General features: G+C 42.0%; 1 protein-coding gene across 2 annotated transcripts in view; it reads right to left on the bottom strand.

Annotated features, from left to right (window-relative positions):
- PID1 (phosphotyrosine interaction domain containing 1) overlaps window positions 1-19,338 on the bottom strand; it is an 83,787-nt gene that overhangs the window by 48,078 nt on the left and 16,371 nt on the right. Inside the window, exons 1-2 of one of the 2 annotated variants that reach the window (XM_013181544.3) lie at window positions 10,909-11,024; window positions 5,095-5,241 (exon numbers count right to left, since the gene is read on the bottom strand). In XM_013181544.3, the coding sequence (XP_013036998.1) occupies window positions 5,095-5,229 (135 nt within the window). In that variant the 5' untranslated portion in view covers window positions 5,230-5,241; window positions 10,909-11,024. Of the gene's footprint in view, window positions 1-5,094; window positions 5,242-10,908; window positions 11,025-19,338 lie in introns of those variants that run through there. The other variant, XM_048062946.2, reaches the window with a different exon arrangement.

The raw sequence follows: 19,338 nt of genomic DNA, 5'->3' as shown, positions 1-19,338 counted from the left end.
CAAAAATAGGCAACAATATCTGAGCAGACATTATTCCTAAATGACTCTCACACAAAGAATCAGAGTCAGGCCTAGCAGGGCAATTTTAAGACAGTTTTATTTATTTAAATAAGTATTCCAACGAAAAACATTATATTTCTATGGAACATAATCAGATCACTATCAATATCACTTTCTATTCATCCCACAAACTCATTATGAGCTTTTACCTCACAGACTACATGCCACTCTCTGCTACTCTGGTGTAAATGCCATCGCTCATACCATTTGGGGGCAGTTTCACATGCAGAGATTTATTAGTAGTGTCCATATTGTCTCTAAAGGTGGAAGTTACTTGTGGGACAAGAACAAAAATGGGTGAAAGGCAGAGAGACGAAAGGGCGCAAAACAGCCTGGAGTACAGGAGCCGGAATGCGGAGATGCTACGCGGTGCTAGCCGCTGGCCCCACAGCTGCACCAGGGAAGCCCAGCTGTGGGCCACAGTCCTTTCCTCCTGCACACACATGGGATAAAACCCACTGCAGTCACGAGCAAGCTTAGCAGCAAGCTTAGCATGGGAACCTTTTTCTTTCTTTTTTTTTTCCTTGTAAGCAAAATGATTAAGCTATACAAAAAGACCAAATTCCATTTATTGGTATCAATCCTTAGCTTTTTTTTTTTTTAAGCTCTCTATCAATACGTACAAGATTTGATTTTAAAACACCAGTATTGCTGTAATGCAATGCATGCAAATTGACTAAATCTTGTTTAGCAATCTTAAACTAAGATATACCACCATCGAAATTTCAACATCATACCTTCCACAAAGCCCGAATAAATAACCTTAACAACTGAATGCAATAAGACAGGCAAGCAATGTGTATCGTGCCTGTAAACACCACGTCATGAATATATGTTTTGCCATTTAATAAAAGCATCCTCTTAAGAATGTAATTATTTGCACTGTTTATGTTTCTCTCATCTCAGCCTCCCATGCTGCTGAAAAAAGCTTATCCACTGGTGGGAACTGAAGGAATAAGATCACATTATCCAGGTGGATTACAGCCAGCTACTGATTATTCAGCGCTGACTTCACTTTGAAGAGCCTTCCAATATTAAAAAAAAAAAAAATGCTAAACCTATGACACCACTTGAAAAATCGGAGGCACCACTTTTAACCTCTGTCCTTTTGCATTAATACAGCAGTGCCTGGAAAAGCTACAGCAATAGAGAGGGAGTCATTCAGGCAGTTCCCTTCACACCAGCACCATAGCTGAAAGGGACAGAAATCATGAAGCATTAGAATCAGCGTAAGCCAATAAGGACATTAAGGAAGAATAAAACACACAAAACTGAAACAAAATCTGTTAAAAGTCACAGAGGAAGCACACATTTCTGAGCAGACAGGGACTTATTTTCTGGAGGTGTTCCAGATTTTCAGTTTCCATCTGGCAGTATTTAGTGCTGTGATAAGGCAAGAGGAAGTTTCCAGCTGCAACACAAGAGCGCACCACGTTTGACACGAAAGACCTGCAAGTCAGACAAACAGTCAAATCAAAATCCTTAGGATCTGAACAAGGACAGATGCATTTTTAAATGCATCTAAATGGCACTCATGCCTGTATACACAAACACGCTCAATTTAAATAACAGCAAATTAGGAGCCCGTGACTGAAAATGTGGTCCAGCTGGGAAGAACAGAAGATTTGTTCTTACTGTTTTGTGTCCTTCTGAAGCACAAGGTGGTTTAGCTTAAGCTGAGACTTGCTATGTACAGGTTTACAGTAAGCCAGCTGGGATTTTTCATTCTTCAGGCCAGCTACCACCAATGATGCTTGGTGCTCCAGCATTCACAAACCCCACGTCCGTTGTAGGGAAGAAGCAGGCAGCACGTGGGGACTCAGCCATGGCTGGGATTCCTCCAGGGCCCAAGACCTGCCTCCCACCTAACATACACCATGGCTCAAACAAAAGCAAATGACCTCCTTCACATGGGTCTGAATGCTTTATTGAGCCCAGGAACCCTGCTGAGTGGGACTGTGATGGTGCAACCCCAGGGTGTGGGTCTGTCACTCCCCATTTGCAAACACAGCTGGTGTGGAATGGAGGTGAAGGAGGGCAAGAAGATGCCCCCTGGGATTTGCAGCCTTCGAGTCAACTGCTGCCTTAGTGAGCAACCGGCATCACAAGCTCTGAAACATGTGAACGTACAGCCCTGTGCTGCAAATCAATGCAAACAGTATCTGCTCTCTCCTGTTTGGTGAAATCACGCCAAGTCTGGCAGGGTGGGAATGGCGACAGTGCAGCCAGCCCAGGCAGGCAGGTGTGGACGTGCAGTGATGGGAGGAATGAGTCTGAAGCCTTCTGCTGTAAGTAAAAATATATATTTCAGGAAACACAATGGCAGTGAAGTTGCAACAGATCTGGAACTGTGGAGTAACGGGAAGCATTTTTTTCATTTATTTAACTTTCCAGATTTTGTGGGGGTTCTGCCTGAATTAGTTAAAGCAAGACATTTCTCTGCTATTCTTAAAGCCATCACAGTCAATTACAGAATGAGATTGGATCTCAGCAGAGAAGTTTTGTTTCTTTGGGATTCAGCAGCTAATGCTGAATGAAAGAAAAAGAGAAGCTTGTCTTGTGATGAAAGGACAAGGAAAAGAGCAATCACATAAGAAAACTAATGCCCAGACCTCTGAACAGCAAAGCAATTGCATGTGTCAAGTTCCCATAACATGATGGTGCCAGCTGAGGCTTATGTTAAAACAGTGCAATAAAATGAGATGTCTGAAGCCTCTGTCAGAAGAATGATGCTATCTCATTAATGGGATTACACAGAAAAATTGGAGGAATTTCAGTCAAGAGGAGTAAAACGATTAAGGATCAAAAGAGCATGACTCATGAAAGAAAGTAAAAACTGGGTACTTCGCTCTAGCCAGAAAAGCTTATGTCTCCAAACCGTGGAACCTCAGTGGTACCAGCAACACCCCAGCATCTCCCCCACTTATGCCTGGAATAACAGTGATGCATCAGACTCCATAGAGCGAAAACTCATGTTATAAAATACTGGCTTTGTTATGGCAACACTATTATCACTTCACTCAGCAAGAAACTAATAATCAGAGGGGAAAGAGGAGAGAAAGGCTAATTACCTAGAAATAGCTGGAGGATGTAAGCTCCCTTAGAGAAGAATATATTTAGTCAGGGGGAAAAAAATTTAAAAGATTGTGACTAGAGAGACTGGGTAAAATTGGAGCACTTCAGTTAACAACTACAAAGGATTTCTTAGCCATAGGAACAACATACGTGTGGAATCATCTTCCCAAGCAAAGTGCTGGAACTCACAATTGTTGAATTGATAAACAGAGGCTGGCCATGTCCCCAAAAACATCCCCGTAATGCTCTGGCACTGCAGGAGGTCAGTGGCTATTGACTGGCTAGTGGGGGAAGGGAAGAAAACAAAACTGGTACAGGCAGGAAAAGAGGAACATTTTGGCAGCAGATGTTCCCTAGTCACCACTACTATGATATATTGCATGAAAAATAAATGAATAAATAAAAAAGACCTCTAAATATAGAATGAGATTTTCCTCTCTGAGTGGTTCAACATCTCTCTGCAATCCGTCTTTTCAGTTCAAGGACTATAGGTTAAATAAAAAGGCTCATTTAAATTCTGCACACATTCACAGAGGTAAACTGATTTCAGAAAGCGTTATTATGTTTGAACTCTCTCTCACTAGGGGTGAAAACCAGATACTTTGTGAAACGTTTTTATGATAGCTAATATTCTCTAAAAATTCATTAGATGTCAACATAAAGGACAAAAGACATCAGCACGGAAGAGCAGATGCTACGTGCTACCATACAAAGCATATTAGGGTCACTTGCCCTGTGTTCCACCACATCAGCATAGGGCAGCACTGCTTCAATACCCAGCAATGGTCTTGTTTCTCAGCTATCGTGGCAGGCAAAAAGTCAAACAAAAATAACACTTCCCAACAAGAAACTTTGCTGAGGAAGTGCCAGACCTGGAGGTGTCAGAGCACAGCCCTTTATGACACACCCACAGCCCATGCCATGTGCACAGTATGCTACGAAAAGCAGGGGATTTCACCAGGAAGCAACTTATTTCAACCCCATTGCAGTCCCATCAGATCCTCCAACAAGACAACTGCTCAGGCAGAGTGTCCGTGTATGCGTGCACATATACACACAGGACAGAGCGTTATGACATTTACTTGCACATTGGACCTTACCTGGCACTTGCAGCATCAGGGAATGGCTCTTCTACAGCTGATGCTTTACAGAGCAGAGGAGGCTCAAACCCAGTTCTCTCTGTTTTTGGAGACCCTTAAGGGTATGTGGGTTCTCCACACGACCAACACCTGAGGCAGGCAAAGTAGACTTGGCTGCTGAGCCCCAAAGGGCAGCACAGGCCAAACTGTGACCTGGCTCAGGCTGCCTGTTTGTGAGGTGAGGCAAGCTCTGCCATGACACTAGACAGCTCCAACACAAGATACACACAGATTAGATTTGTTTGCTTTTTTTATATGGTTTCTTTCCACAGAAGAATGCACTCGGAGCTCTTAAGCCATTAAACTTTAAAGCAGCAGAGCTTTTTCAGAAGCTGCTTTGATGTAAGTAGGCAAATTCATGTTCTTTCTTAACCAAATGATGATCTAATTGCTCCCCAACTTTTTTTTATAACCAACCTTGAGTTTTAACCTGCAACCCTATTTCAGTAGTTTTATACCTCTGATAGTACAGCTTGCTAAATGCAAATACACAGCACTTGGCTCTTCATCTCCCACCTCAGCACTAGCACTTACAGAAAGCAACTGCTGTGTTTCCAGCAAGTAACATTCCTGGGAGGCTGTCAAGAATTCTCTATTTGTGTTGTGCTACACACCTCCACCACATTTTTCACTGAAGCCCAGAATTTTTCAGAAACCCCCTAATGACATTTTTGATTTAGAAACCTTATGGTAATAGTGGTAGTTAATGGGGTTTCCAGAACAATGACCACGTTGGTTACTTTGGGCTCTTTAGATTCCTCTTACATATATAGGACAATTCCACAGTGGTCTCACTCCTTAAGTTTTTGCTTGCAAGTACCTTGCATCCAGTGTGAGTCCGGGTCTTCATGAGGGGTGTTGTGGTACACAGCTCAATGGCTTCTGGTTCGTGGAAGATCACTGTTGGGAGAGGCTCCTTCCGAAGAGTTAGGACATTCAACTTGGTCTTTAACATGGTCTGAAAGTGCTGAACAGAGAAACAAAAGCAATTATATTGCGTTCTGGTGCAGAAAAATGAGAGATAATAGTTGGACCTGTCTGCATGTTTTGCTTGCTATTCAATGCCTTGGAAGTTTCCATGGGGAGAGTGAAGAAGCTTTATAACTTAACAAAGTGAATATCCGTTATTATTATTAGCAGTGTGGAGGCTGTTTTTTATTAAAAGGATATACACACACAAAATGAGACGATTTAGCCATTTTGAGCAGAGAAAACATTTCCAAATTTGCCAAATTAACATGAAGATCTACATATGTCCCAAAAAGGGTCTATATTCAACCTCTAATCATTCCCAGGCACATTATAAAAATTGCTCTTAGACCCAGTTCCACTACTAATGACAATATGAAGGAAAGAACAGGTGATCAAAGACCATTCAAAGAACCACTGTTTCAACCTTTCTTGTTTTCTATCATCTGTACTTAAATGTCATCCCACTGAGGCTAGAAGTTACCATTCCTGCCAAGCTGATTCCTCATCAGTTTGCCTTTAGCCTATGAATTTTAAGTCATCCTGCTTTGTAAGCAGTTGTTCCCATAGTCTCCAATGTAAATGCCACTACAAGCACATAACAAATGGATGTCATTAAAAACTTGCCACTTGCTACAACAAACAAGAAAATTTCCCAGACTTGGAAGAGGAACTAGCCAAGTGAACATTAACACTGTTGAACTAAAAGTTTCTCAGTAATTGCTTAAGGGAAGAAAGCCAATCCATGAAAAGTTTCTAAATCAATTTTGGAGAATCAGAAGAGTCAGATTTTTTTTTCAATTTTTAGATGTTTCTTTGAACTGACCTTGATTTGAGAAACTAAGTATTTTTGCTTGCTAAAATGTATCTAAAGGGTAAACTATGCAGATATGAAACAAATTAATGTCATATTCCAGCTAGAAATATACTACAGTTCTGTCTGAAGAAATATCCATTTGTTAAAGCTTCATAACTTGACTCTTACAAATCAGCAGTTATTAGACATATGTGCAATGTCTCCGTTTTTTTTTTTATTATTATTATTTTTATCAAAACCAAACAGTATGCTCTGTCTTTTGATAGGAGATTCTTAATTTGGTTTGCAACCACTCCTTTTGTCTGCCTCCCCTTCACCTCTGTAAGGCAGAGGAACAGTACGGGGTCTGGTCTGCAGAAAGAGAGTCACTAAGTGATTTCCCAGAACCATAGAAGAAGGCTTTATCAGAGCTAGAAATTTAACTCAGGTCCTTGCTCTTCAGTCCTGTGCTTTAGGTGAGGAGAGTGCTTACTAAATATTTTATTTATACACAAGGGATGAATCCAACCATTTGGATTTTACGATGTTTTCATACAGATTTTTGTGGATTCAAGTTTTCCATTGAAAATTCACAAGAGCTTCTTGGAAATAAACCTCCTATGTAATTCATAAATACTTTATCATTAGCTAACAGAAAGCCTGTTAAAACAATATACTTCTGAAACAATTTAATCCTTACCTCATCAGTGTCTGTATCTAATAATTGTTACGATCCTAGATCTACAGCTTTTTCAACACTCTTGTAAGCATATTCAGGGCACAAACACTAACAGCCTGTGAAAATAATACTTGCTTTCCTACCTCACGCACGAAGTTACAGCCTGTTACAATAATACTTCAGAGCCTCTGTGCAGTTTATGCAAGCGTTCAAGTTTCCATTCCAGTGAAAAAATCTACTCATACTATTTTTCATCTGGCTCATATTACGTGTTATCCCATTCACTCTCCCAAACACATCTCCGGCAAAAAAAAAGCACTCTGTTTAAGATGATTATACATTGAAGAATATTCTTTGACACATGTTTCTGAAGATAACAGTGCTCTTTGCCAGCCAGGATTACTGAACTCATGGAGAGAACCTATTTCATTTCACCTTTCAGTTCCGATTAGCAGCCTTTTGTTTGGAGTTTCCTAGGCTTCTCTGGCAAAGCTGTTAGCAGAGGCCAGACAACAGCTTGCCAGCCCCAAAGAGCATAAAGCCAGCTCAGTCTGAGATCCTGGGTTTGATGGAGCACTGCTGATTACCAACCACAGCACTGGGCCTACTGGGCCCGCTGAGCCCGTCAAGTAACTGCTGTCTCCTACAACTGCAATGGCTTGTACTGCTCTTATATACAGGCTCTAGATCGGCTAACTAGCTGCGGAAATTGTACTTCTGGAGAAAACATGTAGAAAGGAGAGCGTGCTGAAGGCTGGTTGTGAGGGCTGGGATGACCCCGGCCAGGGACTGGTCCTCAGGAGCGCCACAGCACTTCTCCCCTCCCAGCACGCTGGAAGAGCTGCGTTTGCATTGATGAGCTGTTTACAGAGGTTCTTTAATAAAGAACACTGCTTCCATTAGATATTCAACAGATGAAAAACCTCCATTTGGCTCCAGGGCACTGAGCTGGTTCTTTGGTATTGTGCCTCTCCTCTGCTAACATCTCTATCAACTTCAGTGGGACTACCAACAACGTTTTGCTTGCAAAATTTGACCAAATGAGGAAAGATGTGACAATAAACTACTTTTTTTTTCATGTTTTAACAGCCACATACACAGTCTTAAACAAGGAAAAGCCTACTCTCCACCTTACAAAGGCAATTCAATACTTGCATGAGCAGCAAGTTGGAGTGGTTGAATGCCAAAAACACTAGAGCACAATTGGCAGCAGATAGATAACTAGTTGCCAGAGAAATGCAGGACCGACTGGGGGTGGACACAGAAATATCCTTTTGCTTTGGACTGTGTGGCTGGTGCAGACAATGCTGTACTCCCTGTGCACAGGTCGTACTTTGGTTGCCATAAGAAAATCAAGACTCTGCCAGCAAGACATCATGCAGTGAGACCCCAAATAAGCAAGTTATTTAAACACGTGCCTAACTTTCACTATGTGAGCAGTCCCAGTAAAGCACACGTGGGTAGTCAATGGTTTTATTCATGTGCTTTAAGCCAAGAACAGAATAAAGTGCTTCGCTGAATCCATTTCTTAGTTTCCACTCCAAACTGGCATCTCCTCCGGAAACTGTTGGCAAATGCTGACATATAACAGTAGCCAATGTATTTTTTGAGTAAAAAGCATTAGCTCTCCACTGCTGTGAACCCAAAATATTTCTTTAAAGTGCTTTAAGTTCACAAAGTTCTTGAAAAGCATGACTTTGGCAATTCAGTAAATAAAGGTTCAGAGAACATTATAGCATTCACATTCTATGTGCCAGAACCACTAGCTTCACTTGGTAGCTCTTAAACTGAACGTCAAAAGAAGAGATTCTTAACTGGCACGAATATATCAGCTCGCAACTGCACATCATTCTTTATCCATTTAGATGGTGCTACTGATAAAGACTTTATGTTCGAAAGACATGTGAGGAGCAACGTAGCAATAAGAAATTGGCAGCAAGTTTTGAAATTCTTTGAGCAAACAAAATAGCTGAATTGCCAAAGAAAGGATCAGAGCTGTAATTAGCATTGTATTTTTCCTACTTGCTGAACATAAAACCATTCAGTGTGAAATTTAAGTAAAGACCCTACTAATATTGAAAATTTATCTTAATACAAAACTATGGTTTTGCTTATTCAGCTACTCAAGTTCCATCATTTTGTTTTGCTTAGTTACCAGTACTAATGGCATCATTTCCCCCTATAGAAGAAAATGGGACAGTGTACAACTGGTAACCCAAACCCTTAGCAGGCCATGATTGTCACTACAGAGGTATGAAAGATTCTTTCCTCCTTGGTAAGTGCTCCGTATTGCAGTGAAAATTTCATTATGACTAACTCTCCTAGCTACATGTTAATTCAATGTAAGAATCAAGTACTTCTGAATAGTTTCGATATATTTTATCAACTCAACATTCATGTTTTAGCTCTAGAATAACTATTTTACAACATTCAATTTGCAAATTTTAGGTTACTATGCATTTAGTCCAAGCTTAATTTCTGTTGCTGTTAAAAAAAATTAACAGCGCTTTGGTTTAATTTGTCAGCAAAAATATGGCCTTTTCCACAACCCAGGCCAAATGGCTTGGAGAAAACTATGATACTATACAATTAAATGTGTCTTTGAGGAGAAAAGTAGGCACTGACAGTCTGTAATAACAATGCTTAATGCTTCTGCACAGCTCTTCATTTTTAGGTCATAACTAAACAGCCGCTGTTGTTTACAATATTGAGTACTCAGTAGCCAAGACTGGGCTAGTAGATCCTTTTATTCCCTACTAGGTGACAGAAATAAAACAAACTCCAATAAATACAACTAAGAAAGTATTATATGTTGCATGTGCATATATATATATGAGTCACAAAAAATGGGACCATAACTCATTGTAATCTGTAATGCAGCAAAAATGGACTCAGTTTACAGGCTATACAGGTTGTGACACAGTGAGCGTAACAAAGTTTTCAGACCCATAGCCCTCAGCCCCCATTATGTCCTAACATCAGTGTTATAACCAACATTCAGCTGCATCAGCTCATCTGGAAATGTGATACTTCCTATCTTTTGCCAAATTTTGCCAAAGACACACATTGAATGAACAGTATTACAAACCCCAAACTGGTAGGGTGTTAACATGTGTTAAAAGCCTCTGAAATAGGGATATGCCAAAATGAGAAGCAAAACTCAATCTTCTACAGCACCTACAAGAAAACTGCCAGATGAAATCCACATTAGAGAAATAGCAAAAGATCAGTCACTGGGAAGAGTCAAAAATAACCTCTATGATGTACTACCTTGTGCAAGCACTTCCTCTATCTATGAAATTCATTTAGTTCTGGCATGAAACCCAAACTGTTCAACAGCATCCCACAGCAACAGCAGCCTAGAAGAACAAGGGCAAAACCAAATGCAATGAACTGCAAAAGAATTTTGGTAAGTCCAAATGTTCTTTTTCCCTTCTCTCAGTGGAATTTGACTACTGAAGTATCCAGTCCATATGTACAACAGACTCCACTATCTTACTCATAGATAAAGGAGATGAAAACACAATCGTCCTTTAGCAGTACGCTTATCCCATCACTGACGCAAGCAGAGCCATGACCCAAGGAATACCCCACCCCAAGCTCTATATTTTCGGCAAGAAAAGAAGAATTCAGATACAGTTCATATGAAAACTTAGCCATTTCAAGTCTTTGTTTTATTTAAAGCAAATGCAATCCAGTACAGATAAATGTCAAATCTGATCCATCTCTTGTTAAACAAATACTGGTGATACACTTTAAATGTTTCTTTCCTCTTCCCCATGTTAAACTTCACTGTGCAGTATTTATTTATCCTGTACTAGCAGTTCATATAAACATTGTACTGAACACTACAATGAAACCCTCCACAAAGGGGATGGAAGCGCTTATCAAAGTTAGAAATCATCCCATCAGCAGCCTGCTCTACAGCACAGCACTGATCGGCATGCACAAATCCAAGATCCTGTCACAGGTCTTTACACTCAGGCAGATCTGGCCTGGATAATCTGTTTGAAACTGATCTAAATCCAGAAATTTGGTGGTTATTTCGAGCGTATCCCTTCCAGTATCTTAGGAGAGCTGGATTTTGCCAGCCTATCAAACCAAATCCATCCAATCCCTTACAGATAACAAATGCTATTTAGGTTAAAGAACACGAGGATACGATGGGCACGAGGATATGATGGACTAACCTTCAGGGACCCTGGGACACAGTTTGGAAGCCCAGGAGCTCAGGCAGCCCATGGTGCGACTCAGCATGCCCGCACCGAGGGCATGGCATCTCCCAGGGGTCCAGGGGCAAAGCACCTGGCAAACATCGTGTCACAAAGAGACACCCTGCGTGGTCACGCACCAGAAACTGAAAGACTGCAAGCCACCACGTCCCCCACTTGTGTCCCCTGGTCCTACCACCCCCCACCAAACAGCCTGGAGGAGAGACGGGGCAGCAGGGAGCACTTTGGCACAGAAAAGAGTAATCTGCAGCTGCTGGGGTGTGCCCCAACCTGTGTGACAGGACACCAAGCAGAAGACAGCATCAAAGCAAGCAAAGCCTGAGACTGGAGAGAGGGAAGTGGCAGGAGAGCAGTAGCCAGCATCACGCAGGCGCTGCTGCCTGCTGCCAGGCACAAAGACTTCTCCTGGGCCTCTCCTGTATTTGGTGAACACAACAAGGAGGTCAACGTTAAAGGTCAGATGGAGGAACCCATAATATACAGAAAAAATGGGTAGGTGAAGTGAAGAGGGACATAGGGCTGTAGACAGAAAAGCAGGATAAGGACACAAGCCCAGGTGCAGGGTATGGTACAGAGCAAGCCAAATTCAGCCAAGTGTTAAAAATCCTTTCAGCAAAGATGCTGCTGCATGCAAGCGCAGAGAGTTATTCCACCCCACTGCAATACCAGCTTCTTGGGGAATATTCTGCTTCCTGCTGTGACAGAACAAAGCCCTTAAGAAATCCACAACTACGAAGATTCCATTAAAAATAAAAATAAAAAACTTGCACAGCCTATCTATACCCCTGATCACCCAGCTGCATGTGTGATGATGCTCACATTGCCTTGTTTTCTTACAAGTTTGAAGAACTTCTGTTTCCTCACAATTTAATTCATGTGAAACGTTTTGTTCTCAGACCCTGTGTACTTTGAGTTTGCTCTGGCTAGGTTCCTCCATCCTGTTGCCAAGCTTATGCGATTCCGATCAGCAGGACTGCTGCCCAAACAAAACACAGTCCCAGATACAAACACCCTCCAAACTGCAGGGAACTTCAGAGCCAGATGAGAATTTCATGACTGATCCTCTAACATCTCTCTACACTCAGCCAAACCAAACCCCCCGACCTCAGCAAATCTGAATACCCACGATGTTCAGCGACCACGCTCCCCGTTTAGCTGTAAACGCTAAAAAACTTAAGTCCCACTATAGAGATCGACACCGGAGTAATAAAGAGTCAATATCTCAGAACACTAGTAAGCGGGAAAATACAATTAGAAATCCTTAAAGTGTCAGTGGAAGAGGTAAAAGAAACCATAGCACTGCAATAGCTTTTTTGATTATGTTTTTTTTAACATTACAGTACCTAAGTTCCCAGTCCATTATTTCAGTGGAAATTAGGCATGTGGACTGAAGATGTGCAACTAACTACATCTAGTTGGATGTGGGCTTTGACAGTTTATTGTTTTACTGATAAATGTAAAATAGATTTTGAAATGTGTTGCTACGTTCAGAAGTCAAAGAAAACCTGCCTGGGAAACATGGCCCCCATGCACAGCACTAAAGGAAATTAAAGTCATCCTCTTTATCTGCTGTTCATCTTCTCATCACCAGAGCAGCAGTACCTCCCCAAGAGCACTGTGACCACATGCAAGCCTGGATTTTTAACTAGATTACATTTCCAAAAGTACCAGTATGCCAGAATTTCTCCACGCAAAGCCAGCTATTTATCAGCCCCTGCACTTCTCAGCCTAAATGGGAACCAGAACACAGGCCCAGGAGAAGACTAAAGATGTTTTTTGTTGGTTTGTTGTTGTCGTTGTTTTTAAAGGGAAAAAAAGGAAACGAAAGAGTTGATAAAATTAAATAGGAACTGACAAGAAATGAAAGAACAAAATAGGACATGCAACGGCATAGATATGTCAAGTCCATTCACTTCGATTTTGAGCTTGACCCCTTAGCTGCTTTCCAACATATTTTTCCCCTAACATGAGTTTCCAGTGGATGTATTATTTGGTATAGTTGGCCCAATATTAAAACAATGGAATCCTGCAGCATGAAGGCGGTTGTTGCTTTTTCAATTTGCTCTTGGAGGCTTTCCAATAATTTCTGTGTCAGAGGATGCTTTAAAACATTCTTTCTCCTCACTCTGAGCCTGGCAAAGCGAGATCATCTTGTACAATACCTGCCAGACAGCCACTGCATTCCCCAACACAGCTCTTCCAAAAACAACAACAAAAAAGCATTTCAGTCACTTTCACTCTTCTCCTTCACTTTTTGCAATAAATCGACAACTTGTTAGGCAGTTCCGTAGTTCACTGATCTCCCTCTTGCCTTTCTGGGACTCGTTTTCTGAGACAGGGCTAAGGACTGGATGACAGAGGTGTCTGCTACAAACAGGGAATTTGCTCTGATTTATTTGCTAGGTACGCGCATGTTTGCTAACACTGCAGAAAAAAAGCATCCAAATTATTGCCAAAATTCTTGGATAAATACGAACCAAATGAACTTTTGTAGCAAGTCTATTAATTCTTGTATTTACAGCTATGAGATAGAGATACAATCCTAATGATATAATACAATGGTAATACATTCCTTTCTCTAAAGCTGTCTATTTTATCACTGATTCCTGGTTACTCTTTTATTCTGTTTTCAAGAAATGACTTCTGTGGGTCTGACACAGTCCCCAGACTAAAGCCTGGCATTCCCGAAGGTCTCAGAATAGGGGTCCTCCTGCTTCCCAGGGATGTAAGCCATCTCCAAGTGAACAGACCTGCTCCTTCAGCAAGTCACCCTCCTTTTTGGAAAGCCTCTATCATGGTGCATCCCCCCAAGCCTTGCAGAAGACAAAGGAAGAAGCTTGATGGCTTTAGCCTCCTCTCTCTCCACACATCCCCACGAGTGCCGTCAGGACATGCTCCAGGGCATACCCAGGGGAACCATGTCTGGCCAGCACTGCTGTCCCATCACACACACACACGTCCCCTCTGGCCAGCCCTACGCTCACAGGCCTTTCATCTCCTCTGCACTATTAATCCTTTCTCACTACCGTCAGCAAATTATTCAGCAGGGAGGACCTCCACAAGGATTCACGGCGATACAAACCTTTGGGGCTGATGATGCAGAATACAGATAAAACTTGGGTCCCACTGCAGTGCAAATGCATAACCCCTGTCCCCAGGAGATTTCACACAGTAGGTCTTCTCACTTCTTAAAGCCATGAATAAGAGCAGCACACCAGAGAGCCTATGTCAGGAATAAGGGAGTCTACAGAAAATGATCAAAATACCCTTCCACTAAGTGTCTCATTAATTCAGCAAAGCTTTAGAGTTGGATAACTGACAGCATTTGCACCAAGAAACCTTTACAAAAGGAAATCAAACCAACTCATTTACATTCCTGTTTCTCCTGCAACTACCTTACTGGTTGAGTTAAGCCAAAACAGACAGATGCAAAATTACTCTGCTTTTTGCAGCACAAAATGATTCAAGTGAAGTGGCTGAGAGCAGCGCTCCCCTTGCCTGGTGCCCACCTATGGCAGCCACAGGCAAGACAGCCCTCTCACAGCCACAGGCTCCAGATGTAAAGGCTGGATCTGCATGGCATTTCCAAGGTTTTCTAAAAGTAGTTAATGTTTGCTGATGTTTCCACTTTTCTGATTTTCAAAGGCCAAGTCCTTAGTGCTTGATGAGAAGGGAGATTAAGCTCCCGAGTCTCCCAATGTAAGCACCCAGCTTCCCTGTAAAACCTCAGTTTCTTCTTTAATTGTCAAAGTTCAGATATTTTTGCAGAAGCCTAACTAAACCCTCTGCTGAGTATTAAGTTTCAAAATGCTAGTGATTATACTTATATACATGTCTACAGTTCTTAGAACAACAGCAACAAAAAAAAAAAAAACAGAAAAGAAATAAAATATGCACCAAGAGATTCAACCAAAAGCCCTTATCCCCCCAAGGCATGGTTAATATACTATCTGCAAATACATACGGGACCAATTAAACAGAGCTAACTCCTCACACAGGCACTGCAGCATCACTCTGGAGGAATCCACAATTGATTAAACAAACTCCAGTAATTCCATTCTGGAAACACGTACTCATTCACAACTAAATCCCAGACTTTAGGAATCCCATATGCCATGCAAAAACTTTCCCTGCTTCCACAGAAATCCAGGGCAAAACAGATATGAAGTCCAACGGGAAATGCACCAGACCCCTTTTTGCTGCTGCTTTACATGTGCTACTACATTTACCTACACGTAGCATTACTACTCCCTTGTACAGCAGTAACTAGACGCTGCTATTTCAGTCCTGTAATTCAGCATCACCAATGCAATGAAGCACATTGACTGATGGAAATATTAAACTGTTTAGGTGCATTAAATGTAAGAGCTTAAAACTATCCCAGTGTTCCCTTCCAGCAAGACTGGCATAACTTAAGACCTCAGGCCTGCATAAGGGCCGTCGTTCAACCTCTTACATTGGGAAGACAGATTCCTCTTTTTCTGAGAAGTATACTCTCACTTTTGCCCGATCTGCTCCAAGTTTTGACTGACACAGCAATGACTGGCAAGTTTTCCATGCAGAAAACATCTGCAAAATAAACAACCCTGCACATCAGCAGACAAGCAGAATAGGAAAATCATTCTTCTCGGCACATCCCCATCCTTCCTCACCCCACCCCTACAACTGATGGCCACCTTAAACATGATCCTTTCTCAGGCACCTTACAACTTAAATTTTATTTTGCATCCAAAAAAAGCCAGTCAACTTTGAGAGTTTGGGCTCAGCTTCAAGCAGTGAAGTTGCAGGAGACACGGGAATGTAAATGAGTGAGGTTCATTTTCCTTTTTAAATGTTTCCTGGTGCAAACCCTGCCAATTATCACAAACAAAACTTTAACGCATTTCAGGCTTGTGGGAAATGAAATAATACAGAACATCAACAACCAAGGAAAAGGGCCTGGGCTTTTAAAGCTCTGAGCTTCCCTAGATGCAGATTTAACATACGCTCCTGTAATATAAGACGATGGAAGTATTCCGAATGCCCAAGACACTTCCAGTCTCCAATGCACGTGTGTTGGGCAGCTAGTTAAACAGATGTGAAAGAACCAGGAAAATTAAAATAAATGAACTGCCTGCCCAGCATTTCCCTACTGCCTTCTTCCCTTGCCCCATTCAATTTAACTTACAGGCATTACTGATGCAGTTATTCCAGCATCCCTCAAAATGCACAGAGCTGTAATTCTACGGGAAATGTTAACAAGGTGGATTTTATCAAACTCAGTGCATCTGAAATCTAAATTATTTACCCTGAAAGACAAGGGAGGGAAAGAATTTAGGTGTCTCTGATAAAAAATTGAAGTTTTGAATCTTGTGAGTACCAATTAGTCATTCTTCTGGGGGGAAAAAAAAATAAGACACTAATTTTAATCAAAAAAGACATGTATTTGGCTGAAAAAAAGCAAACTCTGATGTAAAATGTTTGAGCAGCTCTACATACTCAGTCCTCTATAATTATAACAAGATTGCTAAAAATTCCATTTTCACAAACACCACTGCCACAAATAAATAATTGCCAAAATAAATCCAGTAGATTGCCATGCAGAAATGTGTCTTCTACAGCTTAACTTGTGATAATGCTTTTTATAGCATGTCTCTCTGCTCAGATTTGCAGCTTTTATTTGCATTCTGACCACTAAGCCCAAGGGTTATCAATCACAGAATCCACTTTTTCTTATATTTGCAATTCTTCATGCTGCAGCCCTACTTCTGAACTGTGCTTATCTAAGCTATTTGCATGTATAATGGACATACAGTTCCTTCAAAAAAAAATCTCTGGGCCAAACTGATAAGCGATGTCAATGACGGTAATCTGGAGAAAAGAAAAAAAAATATAAAGCTGATGCTGGCCATTTACTGATATGGCAATAATCAGGTAGGCTGCAGATACGATGCAGGTGGATGCACACACACAAGGATTCAATGTGAACCTTCAGCGCTGCTTCTGTGTGAGTCAGCCCCAGGCCTGCAACGGGAGAAGAATCCACAAGGGACTTTTGAAGGGACTCCAGCAAGTCTCCTGGCCTCTTCCACAAACATTACTAGGAAGAGTAACTGTCTAGCTCATAGCATCTTGGAAAGGAAAGATAATTTACACAGCGCTTAGAGCAAACACCAGCTAGTATCATGAGGTCCAACTCCTCTGACGGAGGGCCATCAACAGAAGAGAACCTCAGTGCAGAGCTTGTCGGATAAGCTCTATGGCACACAGAGAATAATGCAACAGCCATGCAAGACCTCATCACCACTCACTGCCAACTGGTTGTTCATTGCAGCTGCCGAGATCCCCAAGACTGCACTACAAAGCTTTCTCTGCCTACATGCTGTTCATGAACATGCAGCACTCAGCGCCTCAGAGAGGCACAGAATAAGGTTTTGCCTTCGGTATGCACTTGGGAAAGTCTGCAGGAGGTCAGAGTCCAGTGCTCGAGATGGGTATTTCTCTTCCTGAGGGCTGATTCCAAGCTAGATGTCAGAGGTTTGTCTTCTTGCATTCCAAGTTTTACCATTATTTAAAGGAAAGTCTGTAAAAGTGTTGGTGATGATGGAATGTTACTTTGGAGACCACCACAACTAAAGCACTGGCATTCAAAATAAATAAACAAATACATCTATGTCAATTCAGTCCAGAAGCATATCTTGAAACAGAAAAACCCAGAAGTGGAAAGTCTGGGTGAGCTGCTAGTCGCAGTCACAGACTTTGAGAGGGCACTGGAACTCCACATCACTCAATCACCACCAGTTCCCCTCCAATATACTGACCTTTAACCCAGCTATGCTATTTTGAGGCTTAGGAGACTTCAGGAGCGGAAGGTATCCTTGTTTGATTTTTATTTTATTTCAGATCCCAGGTTCTCTGTCTGGAACAGATTTTCAGATGACATTAGAAAAGCCTCAGAAATAACATCAGTAAAGTTTTGCATGCACAGCTATTTGCACAAGGCAAATCTACAGTTTTACAAGACAATCAGATAGATAAACATCTGTCTGCTCCATTCCGAGCAGCTGATGAGAGCAGGGGACCTTTGATCATTCGACAAAGCCTGTTCCCTCTTGGGTGCAATCCAGCAACCACCATAACAGAAATGTTTCAAGTTTTGTTTTTTCACATCTTTAAGTGCTGGTTGGGTACCATAAGCAGCTCAGTGTCATCCACACTACAAAGAGCACAACAGGGAAAATCAGAGGTTGAAGAGCTACATCATCTCCCCGCAGAAACACGAACACAAACTAACAAAATTTTCTGTTGTTCAAGGCAGGCAGGCATATGCAGTGCTTATCCATAAGGCATGGCCATATCTTTTGACTGTTTCACAATGAAAAAGCTAAACAACAAGTACATCTGCTTAACCGCTGAATTTTAAAAATAATTATTTGTAGAAATAAAGATTAGATATCATCTGATGACCATGGTACTCCATGCAGTGTGCCATCCCTTGTATAAATAGGGAACCAGCTTCAACCCGCACATGAAACAGGGCTGTGGCTGTAATCTATTTTCCCTGTAGCATCTGTAGAAAAGTGATTAGTTCCAACTCCTGCCCTATGACATGAGCATTTCCACTTTCATGTTTTATCACCACTGCAGTTAGAAATTAACAGGCTCTGGTGACTATCACTGATATTCCCAACCCAACGGAATAAAGCTGTTCCTAAAGCAGATTTGGGATTGCCTTTTCTGCTTACACAGTAGACAAATCGCAACTGCAGTTTACTGTTATGCTGCCAATATTTAATAGTGTTTAATGGTGCGGTATGGGTCTGAGCGAGGACAGGGCACAAGCATCCATATGGAGAACAATTAGTGCATCGGCTCCACCACAGCCTCCCTGCATGCCCTCCTCCCTGCCTGTGCACTGCCGTACTGGAGAACGGGAGCAAAATGAAGCTCGCAGGCTATTTATTTGCTGAATTACCAGCTCAGACCAGACGATTCTGGGGAAGGGAGGGTAGACAATTCTGAAAGCAGCGCAAGCAATGAACACGCCATGGCAGAAATAGCGCTCACAGGACGCGGGGACAAATCTCAGCGGTTGCACATCAGCAGCTCCGGCCGCCTGCCCCGGGCCCTATAAAGCACTCCTGGGTGTCGCTGCCTGTACTGGGCTAGGCTGCAGCCAGCCTGGCTGCCCACCATGGCTGCTTCATCATCCTCAGCTGTCACAGAGGAGGGTATCTTCCCATTTATTCAGATGTGCGTACGCGCACACAGCAGAAGGAGCGAGCAACGCTCGGCTCATTTTCCCCCAGCCCATTCGGTTTGGAAGAGATCCTTCTCCATTTCAGTGCCTGATGTGTTCTGGCCTCAGCCGCTTTTCCGTTTGGCACACAATCAAACCGTATTTAGAGG

Source organism: Anser cygnoides, chromosome 9 (assembly GCF_040182565.1).
Source record: "Anser cygnoides isolate HZ-2024a breed goose chromosome 9, Taihu_goose_T2T_genome, whole genome shotgun sequence".
Classification (NCBI taxonomy): Eukaryota; Metazoa; Chordata; class Aves; order Anseriformes; family Anatidae; genus Anser; species Anser cygnoides.
Note: the sequence above shows the minus strand (reverse complement) of the source record. Positions and strands in the feature narration are given on the sequence as shown.